This window comes from Mastomys coucha, unplaced genomic scaffold, assembly GCF_008632895.1.
Source record: "Mastomys coucha isolate ucsf_1 unplaced genomic scaffold, UCSF_Mcou_1 pScaffold3, whole genome shotgun sequence".
Lineage (NCBI taxonomy): Eukaryota > Metazoa > Chordata > Mammalia > Rodentia > Muridae > Mastomys > Mastomys coucha.
Window position 1 is genome coordinate 27899723 of NW_022196909.1, and position 21884 is coordinate 27921606.

Consider the following 21884-nt stretch of genomic DNA (forward strand, 5'->3'; position numbering starts at 1 on the left):
TGTCCTGGCACTCACTCTGCCTCTGCCTCCCAAGTGCTGGGATTAAAGGCGTGCACCACTATGCCCGGCATTGATTTTTGTTTTTTTCAGACTTTTTTTTTTTTCCTGTGTAGCCGCCACTTCCTCACCCCCCAATGTCTTAAAACTAGCTCTGTAGACCTGAAATTCAAAGACTTGCCTGTTTCTGTCTCTCAAGTGCTGGGACTAAAGGTGTGTGCCACCATGCCCTAAACTGCAGCCCTTTCACAGACAAGGGCTCACTCACTCTATATGCTAGGCTATCCTAGAACTCAGTCTCCTGAAATGCATGGCAATCCTCCTGCTGCTGCCCGCTAAATCCTGACACGATGGATATAAGCCATTACACCTAGGTTGAACATTTCCCACTTCAAATAATTATTCTCAGTTTACTAATTTCTGTTCAGAAATTAAATTTTTTTTTACTTAATATTTATTGTCACAATATCTATGTTTACATTTTCAGTTACCTTCATTGCCTTTGGATCAAGTTTAGACCAATGGGTAGGAGTCGCGATTTCTTTAACTTCACCATCATCCTTCTCTTCTTCATCCTAACATAAAAGGTTAAGAATAACATTACTATTCTGAAACCTAAAAATATATAAGTAATTTATTTCTTAAAAGTCTGTTGCTGATCTGTGCAAGGTCACAATGTTTCAGATTGTCTTCTCCTAAAGTTATTATTTAGGCAAGTCCACATACATACATTCTACCACTTTTAACTGATCACAAAGACATCAGCCAATCAAAGCCAGATCTGTGAAACACAAAAGGGTGATAAATTACAACACAAAGGATATCGGGATACACAGACACTGCCGGTCTCCACTAACCACACAGTGTGTGATCTTGCCCCAATTTTCAAACCACCCAAAGACTGATTTAGGCAGACCTTTGAAATGTACCCAAGACGTTGCCACATAGCCTGAAATTTCAAAGCTCTCAGACTTGTGGTTGTCCAATTTCAAATATCCATGACTAGAACTGATGACCATAAAAGAGAAAATTTTTAAATTTTGAGAAAATGGCAAAATGTTTAAAATGGCTTAAATCTGAATCTTGCTCAACAACTGGTGCCAGGTTCCAGCAAATAGACCTATGATAAAACAAACTTCTGTGTACTGTAAGCACACCATCTGAGGTCTCAGCACTCTTAGATTTAAGTCAGCATAACAGACAGATTTTTATGAGAACAGAAATTATAACTATACTGCTGAAAGCTGGATTACCAGTCGCTGTTACCAGTTGTGTTCCTCCATGTGTGTCTGTCATGTAGTGTGTGGTGTGCATTTGTGCCTGTGTTCCTGTGCCTGTGAGAAGCGGAATAGAAAAGGGATTAGCGTTCAGTGCCTGTTCTCCATCAGCCTTCTTGCGTTCACCCTGAAGCTTCTCCACCAGCTGCTGCTTGTATCCTCGGGAGAGGGTTTCCCACTCTGAGCGGGTGGGAAGGCAATGCCAAACATCCGGGAAAAATAAAACCACTGTCTCCACATGAGCTGGAACTGTACGCCCCTTGTGGGTCTCCTCAGGGCGATGGTAGCGAATCTCTGCAAAACGGTACCTGTTGCAAGGGAAGAAGCATGTTGGAAAAAAAATTCTACAATACATTTTAAAGACCCTAGTTCACTTGTAGCACATCAAGTAAAGAAATTTTGCTGCAAGAACTTGAGGTTGGTCTAAAGAAAAAAAAATTATAGAAGCCATAGTTCCTCTTTTGGTACATTTGGATAATAGTTTATTGGATAAAAGAATACATTTCCACAAAGAATTTTCTGATTTGATTACAGAGCTACCCATACTTTATAGAATACCTGAAGAAGCTGGAAAGCTGTTCAGATTTCATGTGCTAAAAAAAGAATATTCTCAATTAAATTATAAGAAAAACACTAAAGTACACAGGACAAATAAGCCTCAAGAGAAAATATGGCTGAACAAAAATAATCAGCAACTACATCACTTTATAACAAAGGAAGTACAATGAAATGAAGTTCTCTGGACGATCTTCTCCAGCTATACATGAAATGAAAAGTATTTTCAACATACATCCAATTTCCAAAGTACAGCATAATGAAACATTTAGATTTTCAGTGTATTTTGTTTAGTTCTTAAAGCCCCTTCCCCCAAACATTTTGGCACCAAACGAACTTTTGCTACAAATGGGGATTTTCCTTTGAGATTACCTGCATGACCAACGTTGATACAATAGAGAAGGGGAAAGGCTGATTGACAAGAACAGCTATATAAACTATTAGAGGACCATTCCTAATCAAGAAAAGCAGCGGTACTTACCATTGTGTGCACACACTTAGATCAATGCCTGTCAGAGCCTTACAACAACGAATGGCAGTCTTAATCAACACAGAGGGGTCTTTTTCTGGGTCTGGTCCATCCAGCGAAGGAGACCAGTGGCCTCCAATGGCCATGGCTTCATCCTTGCCTTTCATTCCCACTAGAAACTAATTCAAAACAAAGAATCATTTACACATACAACACTGCCCATCAAATTATAATAGATACTTAGAAAGTCGGAAAGGTACAAACCTTCCCAATACCACTTTTACTACGTCTGGTATCTGTCAGTCAAGGAAGAGTTCAGTTCATCATGTTCCACACTGCATTTCAGCAATGGAATAGGATTTACACATCATAACTCATCCTCTAAAATACTTCATCACGTAAGAGTTCATTTAAAGAAACAAGCTATGTGTAAATACAAACTTCAAAGGCATCCAAGAGATTTTACTAGGCTGTAAGTATAAATGATCAAATTCCTAGCTGAATGAGAAACACATGAATAATATACAGCCACATCCTGTAACAGGAAAAGTATCTCTAATTAAATAAAAGTAGACTTAATATTATGCAACTAACTCTTGTTTCCAATATTTTGTAAACACATTAAGAACTACAATAAGTAAATATGCAACTAAAATCACAACAAACATTTTGTTTTACCTTAACAAGTCTAGCAGGATGTTGAAAACCATCACGAAGGTCTTGTGGGTCTTCAGCAAGAGCACATGACTTATGATACAAATCTTCCATACTAGGGCTAGCCATCAGCATTACCTATTATAGTCAAATAATTCAATCCTGTCAAAAGTCTAAAGTAATGTAAAAAAAAGTGAGAAGTACTACTAATTAACATTACATATTTTTTTTCTAAAATTGGAATGTAAAATGCTACAGAAAAAATAGTATTAGATGCCTCATCAGCTAACTGCAAGAAGCAATTTTCAGATCAATCTTTTAAAACAGAAGCAAACTGACTAAGCACCGTACAAAAGCTACCCTGAGGAGGAGTAGTATTTAGCACATTGACCGGCATTAAGTTTTATCCAGATCTATAGAAGTCATATGCTTGTTAATATTTTTGAAGTTTAAAAAAAAAAAAAAAAAAAAAGCCACTGTTTCATAGCTTAAGAATTAAGACAGGAGTTAAAATAAAATCAGACTAAGACAAAAATCAGACAATTTGAGTATTTTATCTACCAACCATTTGCAAAGGATAGCTCTAAATGCTATGATATTCAAAACGTGGATCACAATGGGATACAAACCTTTGCACTGTACAGATGGTCAGCATCAGGTGGATCAAGAACAGCCATGTTTTTTTCTAAGGACTCTACTTCTCGGTGCATCACATAAAAATTGCAGTAATTTCCTAGTTGAAATGGTCTTGACAAAGGGAAAGCGTCCACCCATGTAAACTGAGCATCAAAAAAGTCACTAGGAATATATAAGTTCTGATAGCGGCGCCTCAGTTCCATCATGTCACAACTGGGACTGAAAAGCAGACACAGATAGTGAATAAACAGCCTTCAGACGAAAGATCACGCACTTCCAAAGCTATACAAGTTGTCAGAGTAAAAACCAACAGACTCACGTCTGCACTGCTAAATAAATGATATCTAAATGTCATTATTACTTCTCTATTTTTTGTGTATAGCTTCTAACTGCTTTGAAATTAACTACAAACCCAATTTCAGAGAACACCTGAACAAAAGTTTTTCTCCTGTAGCTGGATGTATGCTTAAAAAAAAGGGGGGGGGGGCACTGGAGAGATGGCTTAGCAGTTAAGAATACTGACTGCTCATCAAAAGGTCCTGAGTTCGAATCCCAGCAACCACATGGTGGCTTACAACCACCCGTAATGAGATCTGACATTGTTCTGATGTGTATGAAGACAGCTACAGTGTACTTACATATAATAAATAAATCTTTAAAAAAAAAAAACTTACACTTGATTAAAAAAACTGTACACAAAGAAGTGATGGTAGGCACTAAGTATTTGAATGCCTTTCTCACGTTTATGCTACATAGAAAAATATAAATTTATATGGTAAGAGCCTAGACTAAACATACTTAAATTTAAAAGTTCCTGAGTTAGGTGTGATGGCCTGTGAATCCAAGCACTCCAGATTTTATACCAGATTACTTTGCAAATAGGGACAAGTTTCTTGGTGTTTATATTGAACAATAACTTTTTAAAAATTTGAATGTGGGCTGGAGAGATGGCTCAGAGGTTACGAGCACTGACTGCTCTTCTGATGGTCCTGAGTTTAAATCCCAGAAACCACACAGTGGATCACAGCCATCCATAATGAGATTTGATGCCCTCTTCTGGGGGGTCTGAAGACAGCTACAGTGTATTTGCATATAATAAATAATAAATCTTTTTAAAAATGTGAATGTGTATAAGCCAGGCAGTGGTGGCACACGCCTATAATCCCAGCACTTGGGAGGCAGAGGCAGGCAGATTTCTGAGTTCGAGGCCAGCCTGGAGAGGCTAGCCTGGTCTACAGAGTGAGTTCCAGGACAGCCAGAGCTACACAGAGAAACCCTGTCTTGAAAAAACCAAAAAAATAAAAAATAAAAAGAAGTGTATGTATATTATGTCTCTATGTTGTCTTCCAGGATGAACTCATCGCATCCAAGTAGGAGGTCAAAAAGGGCATCCAGTGTGCTGAGAGGGAATAGCTGTAATGGTGGAATGAGAATAGCTCCTATTGGCACACAGATTGAATGCTTGCACTGCAGCTAGTGGGACCGGAGAGAATTAGAAGGTGTGGTCTTGTTAGAGGAGGTGTGTCACTGGGGGTGGGCTTTTAGGTTCCAAAGGCACCTGATATTCCAATTAACACTCTCTCTCTGCCTTGTGCTTATAAATAAGCCACTTCTAAAGAGCCATGCCTGCCGGCTGCCATAAACATCATAGATCTACTATCCACTGGAATTATAAGCCCCAAATTAAATACATTCTTTATAAGTTGCCTTGCCTGTGATGTCTCTGCAACAGAAAAAATACTAAAACCTGGTGGTGGTGGCACACACTTTTCATCCCAGCACCCAGGAGGCTGAGACAAGCAGATCTGAGCTTGAGGCCAAGCCTGATCTACAGAGGAAGTTCCAGGACAGCCAAGGTTACACAGAGAAACCCTGTTTTGAAAAACCAAAAAGGGATAGACCACCATCATTTCCCTACCAAAATAGAAACAGAAGGTATGGACAAGTCAACTATTTACTGACAGTAAGACTCCACTGTGAGAATAACAGAAATGTGGAAACTATATCACAAGTTTGTTTTTGAGATTTAATTTTTTGTACGTATCTCTAAGTCTTGTCTATCTATGTGCACTATGTGCACACAGAAATGTGAATAGGTACAGAGCTCCTGAAACAGGATATAAGAAACTCAACGTGGGTGCTGGGAACTGAATCCAGTCTCTCTGGAACAGGAGCCAGTGCTCTTAATCACTAAGCTATCTCTCTAGACCCCTTCACCTTTATTTTTAAGCAAGTTATATACAAAAATTTTCCAACACTAAAATTAACAAGCTCTATCTTACCCCAAAGCAGTAGTATCTATAATGAATCAGTAGCTAAGTACAATTAGTTTCCTTGCACACTAGCTCATAATCATAGTAGTGCAGGAAGTTCTTCTGAGTTCTACAATTACAGATGAAGAGCTTGAAAACTTTTTTGTAATTGGTTCATTTGATGTTCTAGAAATTTATATAAAGATAATAAAATAAAACTTGGAAAGTCCAACTTGCAAAGAGCTAAACAGCTATTCTATCAGCAACTTTTCAGAGAAAAACACTGAGTTTTAACAACAGACAGATAAAATAAAGAAGGTTATTCCACGTAGCAATAGTTTGAAGGCTAGGAAAGTGCTTTTGGTTCCCTTCAGGTTTCTCTGAAATATTTGAACTATATATACTTTAAATGTAAGAGTAAACAAAGATAAAATACATTAATACATTTTATGTGGTCTATGGCGAGTTTACTATTGTTTGTTTATATACAGACAGCTACACAGAAATTTTTTTTTTTTTTTTTTTTGCCGGGCCTTTAATCCCAGCACTTGGGAGGCAGAGGCAGGTGGATTTCTGAGTTTGATGCCAGCCTGGTCTACAGAGTGAGTACTAGAACAACACAGAGAAAGTGTGTCTTGAAAAACCAAAAAAAAAAAAAAGAAAAAAAAAGGGGGGTAAGAAATAATTTTTTTGTGTATGTTTCAATTTTTGAAATATAGTTTTTAACTTAATGTTAATAAATAAAACCACACTTACAGGCTTCCCCCACCCAATTTAGCATAGCTATCCAGTTATCCTGTTAATATTAAAAAACAAACAAAAAACCCACTAATATAACCTAAGAATACTTGCTGATTGACCAAACTATATAACATCACAAGATAAAGTTCCAGTTCAGGAGCAAATACTAGTTTCTTACTGGAGAACTTAAAATACAGAAAATACAACATTTAATAGACTAGTATCATGAACATTAATATTATTCTTTTTTGAAATGTAGAAATAGGCTCCAGTCACAGAAATAGACATAACTATTTGCACAAACATTACATAGTTTTAAACTTTGTTTTTCCAATTCTACTGTAAATCTGGCTTTTTTTCATTTGGATTTTTAACCCAGCGTCTCTCTCTATGTAGTGCAGGTTGTTCTAGAACTTGATATGCAGACCCACCTGGTCTCTGCCTCCCAAGTTCTGTTATTAAAGGCGTATACCACCACACCTGCCTCCTCATTTCTTTTTTATACCTGTTAATCTATGATTAGTGTGCCACACTGCTCACCACCACCATGAATTAGAGGATCTGTAACTGTTACACAGCAGGATAATTGCTGTAGACATTTAACTCAACTTTATAGTAATTCTTTAAGTTTGTATGAGATTTTATATGAAGCTAAGAAATTTACTAATCTCCTTCTGACTGCAGATTCTAAGAGTTAATCCACTAAAGACACAACCATGTAAATGACGTATGTAGGTCAATGTTTCTATATCGAATTAGCCTGCTTCAATATACAATTATACAATAATATACAATAATCCAATATACAATAATCTTACTGCTTCAATATAAATTAGCAAATTCAAAGTTATCAGTAAATCCTGATTCTAATTGACTCTAACTTCAAAGAAAATTTTCATTAGAAAGGAAGGTTCTCTAGAGCTTGCTAATTTGCCTATTGGTTAGTTGGTTTTGGTACTGGGATTGAACTTACAACTTCCATATCATATTAGGCAAGCACTCTTGTCCAGGGCTATATCCTAAACCAATAGGCGCTTCTTTTAAGTAGCTGCTATCCTAAATGTGTATTCAAAAATAAATCTCCTTATATATCGAACAAAAATCCAAATTCAAACTGTATTTCTGCTCTCAGATAAATAGCTCAAAGTGTTACTAAGAAACTTCATGAGGAAAAAACAATTGTACTTATATTCTATACCAAACTATACAAAACTCTAGCACTAATAATGAAATTTAAAACACACAAAACATAGAAGGAAAAACTTACCAATCTAAAGAAAACTTTGAAAACTGCACTGTATACCGTGGAACTACACGACGGACTCTCCGAGGGGATCGCTCTCTTTCTCTCCGGGGTGACCTCTCCCGAGAACGTTTCCTCTGAGGTGATCTTTCTCTGGATCTGCGTCTTTCTCTGTCCCTTTCACGACTTAAAGCAAGGATTTCTAGATTACTTTGGGACCATCGGAATGGCTCGGCATGTACAGGCACTGCTACCAGGGTGACAACCTGAGTTTCCCCCCAGAACCCACACAGGAGAAGATCACGCCTTCAAGTTTTCATCTGGACTCCACATATACACATGGTTATATATATGCATGGATACAGACACAAATTAAATAAATGAGTAAAAACTTGCTAATATTTATTGGTATTAGCAAATGGTTCTTGCCAGGCATCCTGGTGTACACCTCTATTCACAGCATTAGGGAGGCAGAGACAAGTACCTCTAGTACAGATATAAGGCCATCGAAGTCTATGTAGTCAGACACAAGGAAGTAAATAGTCCTTTTAATTTTTCCTTTCTTTCCTTTGTTTATTTTTGATGGTCTTTGCTATATATATAGACCAGGCTGGATCTGGACAACTTCTAATTTATTTTTACTTTATGTGTTTTGTCTGTACATATGTGTCTGTGCAGCTCACGCATGCCTAAGAAAGGCAGGAGAGATCATCGGAAGATGCAAAACTAGTATTTCAGATGGTCATCTGCTACCATATGGGTTCTGGGAGGTAAACTTGCATCCACGGGGGTGATCTTACCTGAGTTGATTTTCAAGCCCACCATGTTACCTTCAAACATACCTTCGGTCATCTTTTCTATTAGGTACTTGATCCCCTCTGTCGTTTCTTCCTGAAAATCGAGATGGTGGATCTAATCTCCGTGCGGGTTGTGGTTGTGACACTATTCGGACAGGAGGTTGCAATAAACCAGCTTCAAAAAACACAAAAGAAAACCAAAAAATCTGTTAAACTAAGCTCAAAAAACATTACACAACTAAGTAAGATAAATATGAACAAACAAGTAGGATTCACCAAAGTTGTCTTTTTACCAAGTTAACAAAATACAGTTTTTTTTTTTTTTAAAAGCGAAATATTTGGCAATTTCTTCCTGGTAGTAAAAACTAAAATTTCTATTTTAAATTAGTATTATCTATTCTTCCACAGGACAAAAGGACAATAAAAGTGATCTCTTTAGTACAATGGAAGCAAAATAAAGATAAATCTGTGTTTAAAAAGTACAATGTGTATCAAATTCTTTACCAGTTTGATGGCCATATCTTTAGTAGCTAGATCTCAGTAAATTCAAATCCAGCCTGATCTATATAATAAGTTACAGGACAGTCAGGGCTCCAAGGTGAGCATCTGTCTCAAAAAGAGCAAAGAAACAGTAGGATTCTAATGAAATTCTCTTAAAAAACAAAATTACCTTGGCTGCTAAGTCTAGAACCGTCAATAATGACTGTAATCCATTAGAGAAAAGGGAGGAGACCAAAAGCTTTGCTTCTGACCTCTGTGCAAACTGCTTTTAAAGGCTGATTATCTCTCTAGCCCTGGTTTGTTTTTGTTTCTTTTTAGATGAGGTCTTACCATGCACCATGACCATGCTAATGTAAAGTCACTATATAGACCAGGCTATCCTCAGTGTCATTGAGATCTGCCAGCCTCTGCTTCCTGAGTGCTGGGATTTAAATGTGTGCACCATCACACAGCTCCTCCTTTCTTTTTAATATCAGTGGTACCCCAGGAACATATAGGAAGATACAACCAAGTTTTAACTTCATCGCTCTTTTGGGTTAGCTTGTTAAGGAAGAAGTACGCCAAGGGTTGAGCACACAGTTCAATGGTAGAGTGCTTGTCTAGTTTCCATACGACCCTGGTGTTGGTACCCAGAACTACACTATCCTTGTCTACACTACCCTACCCCACTCAACTCAGCAGCAGAAGTTGCAAAAATCAATTGAGTAGGAAACAATCAACACCTTAAAACCCAAGAGGCCGTCATAATAAGGAAAAATAATCTCACTGCCAAAACTCGAGAAGATTAACACAGAAACTCCTTATTCTGCCATTAGTAACAAAAAATCTATACTCTATAAAATAACAATAGGAATTTGTTGACAGAGAAAATGTGCGTAATTTTTTAATAGAACAGGATCACCCAAAAAGTTGGCAGCCAGGCAGTAGTGACACACATCTTTGATCCCAGCACTTGGGAGGCAGACAGGGAGACAGGCAGATTTCTAATTTCGAGGCCAGCCTGGTCTACAGAGTGAGTTCCAAGACAGTCAGGGCTACACAGAGAAACCCTGTCTCAAAAAAACCAAAAAAAAAAAAAAAAAAACCCAAAAAAGTAGTGTGCCTGTGTGTATGTAACATAATTTTATGCAAATATAAGGGAAAATATGAAATCATGGCATGTGCAATAAAACTGATTCAATCACAGTCATAATGCTATAGAAAATGTATAGAAAAGATTCAAAATGACAAATATTGTATGCTTTTTCTCATATACAGAAGTTCAATTTAAGTGTGTTTGTGTGTGTGCTTATATTGCATATAACGAAAGTATAAAAGATTGAAAGAAAAAGGGAGCACTAATGAAGATTGGACAATGCACACATGCAGTAGGACATCAATCAAGAAGGGGACAGAAAGGAAAAGCACCGCCTAATAGTTGGGGAGAACCCAGAGAGGGAGTGGGAGAATAATGTAGGACGCTTGTGTGTTTTGAGGCAGTGACGCTGTCCATGTTGTGTCTATACTGCAAACATTAGAAAATAAAAGTAAAAAACATCACAGCATGCACTGGTTAGCTTTATTGTCAACTTGAAACAAGCTATAATCATCTTGGTAGAGAGACTGCAGCAGCTAAGAAGTCTCCAACAGACTGTCCTGAAGGCAAGGCTGAGGCATTTTGTTGACTAATGACTGATGTGGGAGGGAGCAGCGCACTGTGGGTGATGCCACCATTGGGCAGGTGGTGGTGCTCAGTGTAGGAAAAGAGTGGGCAGTATTCCTCCAGTCTCTGCTTCAGATCCTGCCCTGACAGCCCTCTATGATGGAATACAGCCTGTAAGCCAAGTAACTCTTTCCTCCCTAAGTTGCTGGGTTTAGATGGTGTTTTACCACAACTAGAAGGCGAAGTTCAGGAACGGAAAATGTTCTGTCCATGACACCTTTGTAATTAGAAGCATGTTCTTACTATGTTAGCAGTTTAAACATGTACACATCCAGTGGAAACAAGCTAAGATACATTTCATTTAATACCTTTCTGCTGTGGCTGCTGTAACAAGGGCTGTGGCTGCGTCTGCAACAGTGGTGTAATAGAAGCAGCTGAGATCTGGGCCTGCAACAATGACTGGGGTTGGGGCTGGGCCTGAACACCAAATGTTGTCTGTGGCACGATTGGCTGAATAACAGCAGTAGGAGTCTTCAGTAAAGGCTGGGTTTGGGACTGATTCTAAAAACAAACAAACAAATTCTTTAAAAAAGCATTATATTGTAAAACAGAAAAGCCAAGTATTAAGTGCCTATAGTACAAAACTCAATAATTACGTACCTGATTTGGTAGTGTCTGAATTCTTTGTGCATTCCATTTAAAAGGCATATTAGGATTATAAGTTGCTTCAACCAATACTCTATCACCAACTTGGGGGGTTTTCCCTTTAACAGCACTGAAAAATAAAAAGTAAACACAGGCATAAGAAAGATTCTTCCAAACTGATTTGTATATAATTAAAGAGATCTTCCCACACAAAAATGTATTTCTGTTTTGGAAACAGGATCTCTTTATGGAGCCTCGGCATGCTTAGAACTCACCATGTACACCAGGCTGGCTTCACAGAGATCTGAACAACTCTGCCTTTCAAGGGCTACCAGTAACTTTTAAAATATGTTGACACAACTAAAATGGAGCCTGGTGATATATTCATGTTTGCTTACTTATCTTTTAAAGACTTATTTAGTTATTTGTGTATGAATATTTTGCCTGCATATAAATATACAGATCACACTCATGCCAGGCCCATGGAGATCAGAAGAGGGGTCTGATCCCTGGCACTAGGATTACAGATGATTAGAACCATAGCACAGATGATGGCAGCTAGACATGAGTCTTCTGGAAGAAGAACGAGTGATTTAAACTGCTTAACCATCCCTGCAGCCCATCCAGATTTATTTTTATTATCTGTTATGGGTATGGCCATGCTTACATGAAGTGGTACCCTAGAAGTTAGAAGTATCAAAGCCCCACGGAGCTAGAGCTACAGGTAGCTGTGAACCACCGGACATGGATGCTGGACACTGAACAATATAGTCTTTTGCAGCTTTTAGTGCCCTTAACTGAAAAGCAAATTCTCCAAGACTCTCCTAGACTCATTTTTAAGCTGAATACATTTTCCTTTTCTGCTTTATGTAAACAAGGATTCAAGTACCGGAACATTTTGCCTTGTATTTTCTCAATACTCCTCTATATACAAAACTGTCTTGCTCTAACAGCATAAGGGTAAGATTTTAGAGAGAAAATGGCAAAAAGGTGGCCCAACAACAGGAAAATCTTGAACAATAAGTACTTTTCCCTAATATAGTACTTACTTTAGTTCATTAAAATCACACAAGGTGAGAGGGTTAACTGGGCACAGCCTTATGCTGTACAAGCATATGGACCCGAGTCACATCACCAGAATCCACATAAGAAGTTGAGCATGCTTCTACACACCTATAAGCATAGTGTTGTAAAGAGGAGAGCTAGAGGAATCACTGGGTTTTGGTGGCCACTAGCCTAGCTCCAGGTTTGGTGATAAGGCCTGTTTCAAAAGCAGGGCTGAGTGGGAGTGGTGGCACATGTCATTAATCTCAGCACTTAGGAAACAGAGGCAGGCAGATCTCTTCTATGAATTCCAGTCCAGTCTAATGTCTGGTCAACATATAGATTTCCAGAACATCAAGGCTACAAAGTGAAACCCTATCTCCAAAATAAAAAGTGATTGAGCAGGACAAGCCAATGTCTTCCTCTGTCCTCTGTTAATGCACTCCACAAACAACTCCTCTGTGTACACATGAATAATCTAAAAAAATAAATAAATAAAAAATAAAAAAAATGCCTATTTTCTGCAACCACTACCACAAAAACTAGTAAGATAATAGAGACATTATAAGAAAAACACTAAGAACACTAAATTTTGTTCCAATTGAAAAACTGTTTTGTCAGACAGGGTGTCCACAACTTTAATTGTAGTATCCAAAGACAAAGGCAGATGAGTATCTATGAGTTCAAGGCCCGCCTGGTCTATACAGCAAGTTTTATGTCAGCCAAATCTACACAGTAAAACTCTGTATCAAAAAAACAAAGAAACAAAAAACAAAAAACAAAAACAAAAACAAAAAATAGGCTGGCAAGATGGCTCAGCAGGTAGGAGCACTGACTGCTCTTCCGAAGGTCCTGAGTTCGGATCCCAGGAACCACATGGTGGCTCACAACCACCCATGATGAGATCTGATGCCCTCTTCTGGTGTGTCTGAAGACAGCTATAGTGAATTATGCAGGAGCGAGCAGGACTGGCAGAGGTCCTGAGTTCAATTCCCAGCAGCCACACACATGATGGCTCATGGCCATCTGTATAGCTACAGTGTACTCATACACATAAATAAAATAAATCTTTAAAAAAGAAAAAACAAGCCGGGCGGTGGTGGCGCACGCCTTTAATCCCAGCACTTGGGAGGCAGAGGCAGGTGGATTTCTGAGTTTGAGGCCAGCCTGGTCTACAGAGTGAGTTCCAAGACAGCCGGGGCTACACAGAGAAACCCTGTCTCGAAAAAACCAAAAGAAAAAAGAAAAAAACAAACAAAACAAAAAAAACAAAACAAAACAAAAACAAAAAGAAAAAACAAGTAACTAAACAAAGCAACAACAAAACCTTAATGTCCTTTGTCCAGGCATGATAGCAAGCACTTCTAATCTCAGCACTTAGGAGGCAAAGGCAGATAGATTTCTGTACATTTACCGTGAGCCTGGTTTATACAGTATACTCCAAGCCAGCTAGGGCTAGTCAATGAGATCCTATCTCAATAAGACCACCACCACCTTAGTTTATAGAAGCAGGGAGAAGAGTCATTGTAAAGTATAGCAAGTAGAGTCTGGATCCCAAGAACCTACATTAAAACCTGGGCATGGTGGCACGAACCTGTAACCACAGGGTTGGGAGGGTAGTGACAGATTCCAGGGACTTGAAGGACAGCCAGTCTATCAGAGATGGTGAATTCCAAGTTAAGTAGGAGATCTTGTCATAAGATGTATGATGGAGGAAAAAGAATAAAGAACAAAGCCAACCTCTGGACTGCACACACATGCTAAGGTGAGTATTGCTTTTCTCCAAGGCACACGTGTGCATATATAAAAATAAGCACACACGCACAACATTTAGAAAAAAATTATTAGTCAGTATTAAATACATAAAAATCTATTTGAATTCTTTTTGTTTTTTGTTTAAATTTTTTTTTTTAAGATTTATTTATTATTATAAGTATACTGTAGCTGTCTTCAGATACACCAGAAGAGGGTGTCAGATCTTATTACGGGTGGTTGTAAGCCACCATGTGGTTGCTGGGATTTGAACTCAGGACCTTCGGAAGAGCAGTTGGTGCTCTTACCTGCTGAGCCATCTTCCCAGCCCTCTATTTGAATTCTTAAAAGGCTAATTCAACCTCCATCTTATTTTATTTGTTTGTTTGAGGCAAATGTCTTTCTATAAAGCCGAAGTGATCTGGAACTATACATAGCTACATTTCAGGCTAGCCTAGAAATCAGAAGTCCATCTGCCTCTGCCATTCAAGTGCTGGGATTAAGGTGCACAAAACCTTTAATCTCAGTCTCAATTTTTTCTAAGCCTGGACTTGAATGTTATTAAAGCTGCTACCTAACTAACAAAACATTTATATGAATTAAAAAAGAAATTAGCACTCATTACCAAGCTTGAGGACTGTGCTGATCCCTGAAACCCGCATGACATGAGAGAACCAACTCCCAACTTTAACCCCACATTGCCAAACACACATATATACACAAATGTAATTTTATCTACAAAGGGCTTAAATACAAATATACAAGCATACTGATTTAAAATGAAATTGCAAACTATAATTTTAGCCATGATTAAGAGAATGTTACTATTACATGTGTATTATCAGTCAACATCTAATGAAGTTAGATGAAGTTACCCAAGCTGAAAGAATACATCTTCATCCACAAATCCAAACGTATCATGGAGCTTTGTAACCACGCCTGTGAAAACGCGCTGCTTCTGAGGCTGAGTTTGCTGCTGACTGGACCTTGGTGTTGGGTAGGATACAGTGATCTGTGCTGCAGGCTGAGGAGTAGACAGGCTAAGGCTTGTGGGCAATGCAACAGCTGGCTATCAAACAAAGCAACATTACATTAAAACATGCAAATGACGGAAAAGTCAGGTATTGTACTAGAGAATGTCCAAAAACAAACACAAGATCCCCACAACAAACAAGGAAACAACCAACCAACTAGGCAAGTAGTGGATTATTCATAATCTCAGTGCTGGAGAGAGAGGTGGAGGCAGGAAGCCACTCCTGCCGGATGACCAAACAGTCTAGCCTGCACTGACATCACATCTCAAAAAGTAAAACAGTAGATGTTACCCAAGGAATACCTGAGGTTGTCGCCTGCCCTTTCAAACATGTATGTGTTTGCACACAAACTTACACATGCATGTCAGATCCAGAGTATGGAGGCTCAAGCCTGTAATTCCAGCATATAGGAAGCTGAGGCATGAGTCTCAACTGACACAGGCTTGAGAAGGGAAAATAATGTATAGGATACCTCAAAAGACCAAGGAAACAATGTTTCTGGTAAAGGCCCTAACTACCTTAAATACTGTGTAGGAACTGAGCATTTTTTAAATTTGACCAAAGTTACTGTCTCAACAAACTTTAATTTTGCCAGGCAGTGGTTGGTGGCACGTGTCTTTAATCCTTTAATGTTTCCTCTTAGTTGCATGCTCAGCCATCTCTAGCTCCACATTCTTTAAAGAAAACAAAAAACAGAATCTGGGGTAATAAATTAGCTGCTAATAGGAGTAATAGGAGAAAATGGTATGTTGTATATGTATCCCATGCACTCGAATGTGATGGAGGCCAGAATAAGACATGAAATGCCTTTCCCTATGTCCTCTAGTTAACTGACAAAGATTTCCAGCAATTTATAAAGCTTATTTAGTGGAGCATGGCTATAATTCCAGCACCAGGGAACTAGAAGCAGGAGGTCAACAAATGCAAGGTCATCTTTGGCAACACAGCCAATTGAGGCCAGCCTGGGATATGAGAGACCCATCTCAAGAAAACAAAAGCAAACTAACAGATTCATAACTTAATATTGTACAAAGGGGCTGGAGAGATGGCTCAGTGGTTAAGAGCACTGGCTGCTCTTTCAGAGGTCCTGAGTTCAATACCCAACAACCACACAGTGGCTCACAACCATCTGTAATGTGATGTGATGTGCTCTATTACTGTGTCTGAAGACCGCTACAGTGTACTCACAAATAAGTAAATCTTAAAAAAAAAAAAAAACTGTACAAAGAATTTCTTATTTTATTATTTATTTATTTATTTTGGTTTTTCGATTTTTCAAGACAGAGTTTCTCTGTGTAGCCCTGCCTGTCCTAGAACTCAGGTTAACTGGATTCACAGCCATCTCAACAAAGGTGAAGCCATTTACTACCTAGCTATGGTTCTGGGTGCTTGACAAAAGCTACTCGAGTCTCCCAATAACTTTGGGAAGTACTTACTATTTTTTGAGTACACTCGAATTTTTGTGGTGCTGGGATTAAAGCAGGGCACACAACCTTTTTTGTTTACTTTGTTTCAGATGGGGTCTCAATCTATATAGTCCAGGGTGCTCTGGAACTCACTGTGTAGACCAGGCTGATCTACTCAAGTGATGGGATTACAAGCATTAGTCGCCATTCTTAGCTCAAGGTGGCAATCTTATCACTGAGCTACACACCCCGAGGCCCAGGATACAATTTGTTAACTCTATTTTTTTTGTTTTGGTTTTTTGAGACAGGGTTTCTCTGAGTAGCCCTGGCAGTCCTGGAGCTGTCCTGGAACTCACTCTGTAGACCAGGCTATCCGTATGCCTCTGCCTCCCAAGTGCTGGGATTAAAGGCGTGAGCCACCACTGCGAGCCTGGTCTACAAGAAAGTGAGTTCCAGGACAGCCAAGGCTATACGGAGAAACCCTGTCTTGAAAAATCAAAAAAGAAAAAGAAAAAGAATTGAAAGGTAAAAAGCTTCTGTCTTATCTGAGCAGTTTCAGATACCCAGTTTCCTACTGAAAAAGCTACCTCCTATTGATTGTTAGATTGTTCTATCTAGGTCTATATGTGAAAAAAAAAAAAAAATATATATATATATACATGTATGTATGTATGTATGTATGTATGTATACACAGGCACCCACACACTCATTTTATTCCTTTCTTTAAAAGAAATGGAAGGCAGCCCTGCGACAGTGGCGCACACCTTTAATCCCAGCACTTGGGAGGCAGAGGCAGGTAGATTTCTGAGTTCGAGGCCAGCCTGGTCTACAGAGTGAGTTCCAGGTCAGCCAGGGCTACATAGAGAAACCCTGTCTTGAAAAATCATGAATAAATAAATAAACAGGAAGCCTGAAATACACAATCCACTATCGGTATCACAAAACACATTAGCACACTTTCTATCTTTATCTAACAATAAATATTGCATGTTATTACAAAAATCTAACAAGTATCTTTAAACCTTTATTGAAAAACAACAACAGAAATAACTCAGCTACTCAAAAGAAAAATTTACATCAAACTAACCTGTGTTAAAATGGTCTGCTGGGGTTGCTGTAACTGAAAGTTAAAAAAAAAAAAAAAAAAAAAAAAAAAAAAAAGAGGTTAATCAGTATGTGTATTTCAGAGATAATTTTTAGAGGTATTCTTGTTTTGTAAATTTTAAATTTAAAATGTATCTCTATTATTTTATTTTATGTGTAAAGGTGTTTTGCCTGGGATGTATAACTGCAACAAGGACATGCCTCGTGGTGGCAGAGGCCAAAAGAGGTCAGCAGATCCCTGGGAATTGGAGTTACAAGTGTTTGTGAATCACCAGACGTTGAGTATTGGGAATCTAGCTCTGGAAATAAAGTTACAGTTCTAGGCCACCATATGGGTGCTGAGAATTGAACCCAGACCTTCCAAGGAAGGTCTGAGTTCATGAACTCTGAGCTATGTCTCCAGACGGCTGATCTTGGTTTTAAATATTAGCCTATTTACTAAAACAATGTGAAAAGCAACACATAACTAATAAGACTTACCTATGACTATTTAAAAATACACACCTGATATTTCTAAGTAACTCATTCAATAACAAAGTATTAAGCTACATTTAATAAAAATAAAGAAGTTGGAGCCTGATAATGGTGCCCATCTTTAATCCAACCATCTGTCTAGTCAGCAAGAGTCCCAGGCCATAGCTACACAGTGACTGTCTCAAAAACAATTATATTAAATTAAAACTTAAATCCTGATTTGTCAGGAGGTTAGGGAAAGTATATTGTGTTTGGTGTGGAGTTAGCTGTTTTCTATCCCACCCAAAGGATTAAAAACTAAATGTTAAGGTAGACAGAAAGAAGGAATTAAATAGTATATCACTTTAATGAGGGAGAAATGGGGGGGTGGTTGTTTTTAAATCATTTTTAACAAAAAATTATACAAACCTGCTGTTGCACACTATACAAGGCCTGCTGAGGTTGTGAATATTGCTGTAAAAGATAATTAAAGAAAGACAAGGTTAACCTTATTCATCCTCAATGTACATAAAATAAAAACTATAATGAAATTTTCTCAACCAGCTACACATCATCTAAAATTAACATAATGAGCCACTGCAATCGGACTCTCAGAAAATGGTTAAGGTCTATATGTCCAATTTAAGATTCTACCACATCAGGCGGGCGGTGGTGGCGCACGCCTTTAATCCCAGCACTTGGGAGGCAGAGGCAGGCGGATTTCTGAGTTCGAGGCCAGTCTGGTCTACAGAGTAAGTTCCAGGACAGCCAGAGCTACATAAAGAAACCCTGTCTCGAAAAAACCAAAAAAAAAAAAAAAGAGTAAACACTTGGGATGCCAAGTTCTAGACCAACATAAACAATACAGACAACCTCTCAAAAACAAAGAAATGAACAAATGAGAGAACAAAAAGAGATAGCAAGCCTCATCCATCACTTTCAAACTCACCTGCTGTAATACAGCGGCAGCTTGTTGCTGCAGTGCCGCAGTCTGTGTTAGCTGGTAGTTTGCTGGCGTTTGTGTGGTAAGGCCTGCCGCCGCCAATGCAGTCTGCTGGGTATAAATGGTAGGAGATGCTCCCAGAAGTGAGGGCTGCTGAACACCTAGTGCAGCTAGAGTGAGATAGAGAGAGAGAAGAGTGAGCATATAATCTCCCATGATTTCCCATAACAGGAAGAAGGAAAACCGGCTCCTCTAACATGCACTTCAGTAACACAACCAACTTTACCTAGACCAGAGTCTAATCAAAAGGATTTTTCTGAGTTGGATGTGGTGGCATGCACCTTAAATCTCAGGACTAGAAGGCAGCCAGATTCTGTGAGTCTGAATCCACCTCGGTCTATAGATCAGGTTTCAGGACAGCTAGGGCTACACAAAGAGACCTAGTCTCAAAAAATAAAAAAATAAACATTTTCATCAAGGCATGGTGTGGTGGTTTGAATATGCTTGGCCCATGGGAAGTGGAACTGTGAGGAGGTGTGAGTGTGTTGGTGGAATGTGTCCACGGAGTTAGAAGCAAGCCTTCTTCTGGCTGCTTTGGAAAGGACTCCCAGAGGCTCCTCCAGCACCATGTCAGCCTGGCTGCTGGTACACTTCCGGCCATGATGATAATGGATTAAATGAATCTCTGAAACTGTAAGCCAGCCCCTATTAAATATCTATCTTCGTTATGGTGTCTCTTCACAGCAACGAAACCCTAACTAATACATGTGACTGTAATCCCTGTATTAGAGAGGTGTATGCCAGAGGACCAAGAGTTTAAGGGCACCCAAAGCTAACAAGATCCAGGCCAGACCAGCCAACACCAAACTTTCTGAACCAGGCCAAGGAGGGCTACACAGTGAGACCGTGTTTGAAAAATCAGTCAATAAATAACAAACAATAATCTATAGAACATAAGACATTAGTAGCATAATCATTCATCTCTTTGATATGAAATTTATTTTTAAACATTTTCTTAATGTGTATAATGTTTTTACTGCAACCACATATATATATACCTTTTTTTGTTTTTGTTTTTTATAAAGATTTATTTATTTTATGTGTATGAGTTCACCGTAGCTGTACAGATGGCCGTGAGCCATCATGTGTGTGGCTGCTGGGCATTGAACTCAGGATCTCTGTCGCCCCGCTTGCTCCAGCCCCGGAATTTAACTGTAGTCTTCAGACGCACCAGAAGAGGGCGTCAGATCTCGTTATGGGTGGTTATAAGCCACCATATGGTTGCTGGGATCTGAACTCAGGACCTTCAGAAGAGCAGTCAATGCTCCTACCCGCTGAGCCATCTCGCCAGCCCCCTTGTTTTTGTTTTTTGAGACAGGGTTTCTCTGTATATCCCTGGCTGTCCTGGAACTCATTCTGTAGACCAGGTTGACCTTGAACTCAGAAATCTGCCTGCCTCTGCCTCTCAAGTCCTGGGATGAAAGGGCATGCGCCACCACTGACTGGCTATAGGGCATCATCTTAATTAATGTTTGATGGGGAAGGGCTTAGCCAATTGTGGGTAGAGCTCAAAGGTGACCTGAAACTCACTAAAGTACGACTTGAACTTCTGATCCTCCTGCTTCTACCACAGGAGTGCTTGATTTCAGGAATACAGATAGCATCACACTGGGTTTGAGGTGCTAGAAATCAAATCCAAGACTTTGTGGGTTCCGTGTAAGCACTTTACCCCCACAACATTTCTTATAAGATCCCTGGCATTAAATTCTTACAGAGTGAGTATTTCTACATTAAACACAAACAAATTAAACCATAAATGCACCAGTAATATTACTCAATGGGGTAAAAGCATTTGCCATACAAGTCTGACAACCTGGGTTCAATCCCCAGAACCCATCATGGAAAGAACCAACTCGCAAAAGTTGCCCATTAACCTCCACACATTTACCTGCATACACGTACACATCTCTCTCTCTTTCTCTCTCTCTCTCTCACACACACACACACAACAATGCTAAGTAAGGGATCAGCAAAAAGGATCATTGGATAAATGTGCTGGCCATCAAGACTGGCAACATAATTTCAATTCAAAGACCTACCGTACATGAAGGAAGAAAACAATTTCTGGCACTCGTCTCTGACTTTAATCCTCCTTCCCTCCCTCCTCCCTCTCTCTTCTCTTTCTTCTTCTCTCTCTCCTCTCTCTCTCTCTCTTTCCCTCTCTCTCTCACACACACACACACACAAACACAAACACATACCCCAGAGGAGCACACAAATATAATTTTAAAAGAATACAAATTATTGGTGGGGGAGACGTCTAGATTAAGGTCATACTATGTGTAGTCTTGGCTGTCATGGAACTCATTATTTAGACCAGGCTGGCCTTAAACTCAAGAGATCCACCTGCCTGCACTTCCCAAGTATTAGAATTAAAGAGTGTACGACTATGACCAGGAAAAGAAAAAAGAAAAGAAAAATTATATATATTTACTTTAAAATATTTTGGCTTTTTTGTTTTTGCTGCTGTTTTAAGTTTTAATTTTTTGATTTTTGTTGTTGTGAGATGTGTGGCCTAAAATGTATCTTCTTTTTTGGTTTTGTTGTTGTTTTTGTTTGAAGCAGTGTTCTTCTGTGTAGCCCTGGCTGTCCTGGAACTCACTCTGTAGACCAGGCTGACCTTGAACTGAGAAATCTACCTGCCTCTGTCTGGAATTAAAGGCATGTGCCAACACTGC

At 38.9% G+C, this 21884-nt stretch overlaps 1 protein-coding gene and 1 non-coding gene across 7 annotated transcripts in view; both read right to left on the reverse strand.

The window, feature by feature from the left end:
- Ccar1 (cell division cycle and apoptosis regulator 1) overlaps window positions 1–21884 on the reverse strand; it is a 41517-nt gene that overhangs the window by 16619 nt on the left and 3014 nt on the right. For 5 of the 6 annotated variants that reach the window (XM_031346754.1, XM_031346755.1, XM_031346753.1 and 2 more), the window contains exons 3-15: window positions 19153–19316; window positions 18633–18677; window positions 17734–17766; window positions 15081–15274; window positions 11425–11539; window positions 11133–11325; window positions 8667–8796; window positions 7849–8010; window positions 3582–3807; window positions 2977–3090; window positions 2311–2477; window positions 1372–1582; window positions 489–572 (exon numbers count right to left, since the gene is read on the reverse strand). In XM_031346754.1, the coding sequence (XP_031202614.1) occupies window positions 489–572; window positions 1372–1582; window positions 2311–2477; window positions 2977–3090; window positions 3582–3807; window positions 7849–8010; window positions 8667–8796; window positions 11133–11325; window positions 11425–11539; window positions 15081–15274; window positions 17734–17766; window positions 18633–18677; window positions 19153–19316 (1838 nt within the window). The remainder of the gene's footprint in view (window positions 1–488; window positions 573–1371; window positions 1583–2310; window positions 2478–2976; window positions 3091–3581; window positions 3808–7848; window positions 8011–8666; window positions 8797–11132; window positions 11326–11424; window positions 11540–15080; window positions 15275–17733; window positions 17767–18632; window positions 18678–19152; window positions 19317–21884) is intronic. The other variant, XM_031346756.1, reaches the window with a different exon arrangement.
- On the reverse strand, window positions 2610–2674 carry LOC116075591. Its single transcript, XR_004112629.1, has one exon. It is a non-coding gene; the product is annotated as a small nucleolar RNA SNORD98 (small nucleolar RNA).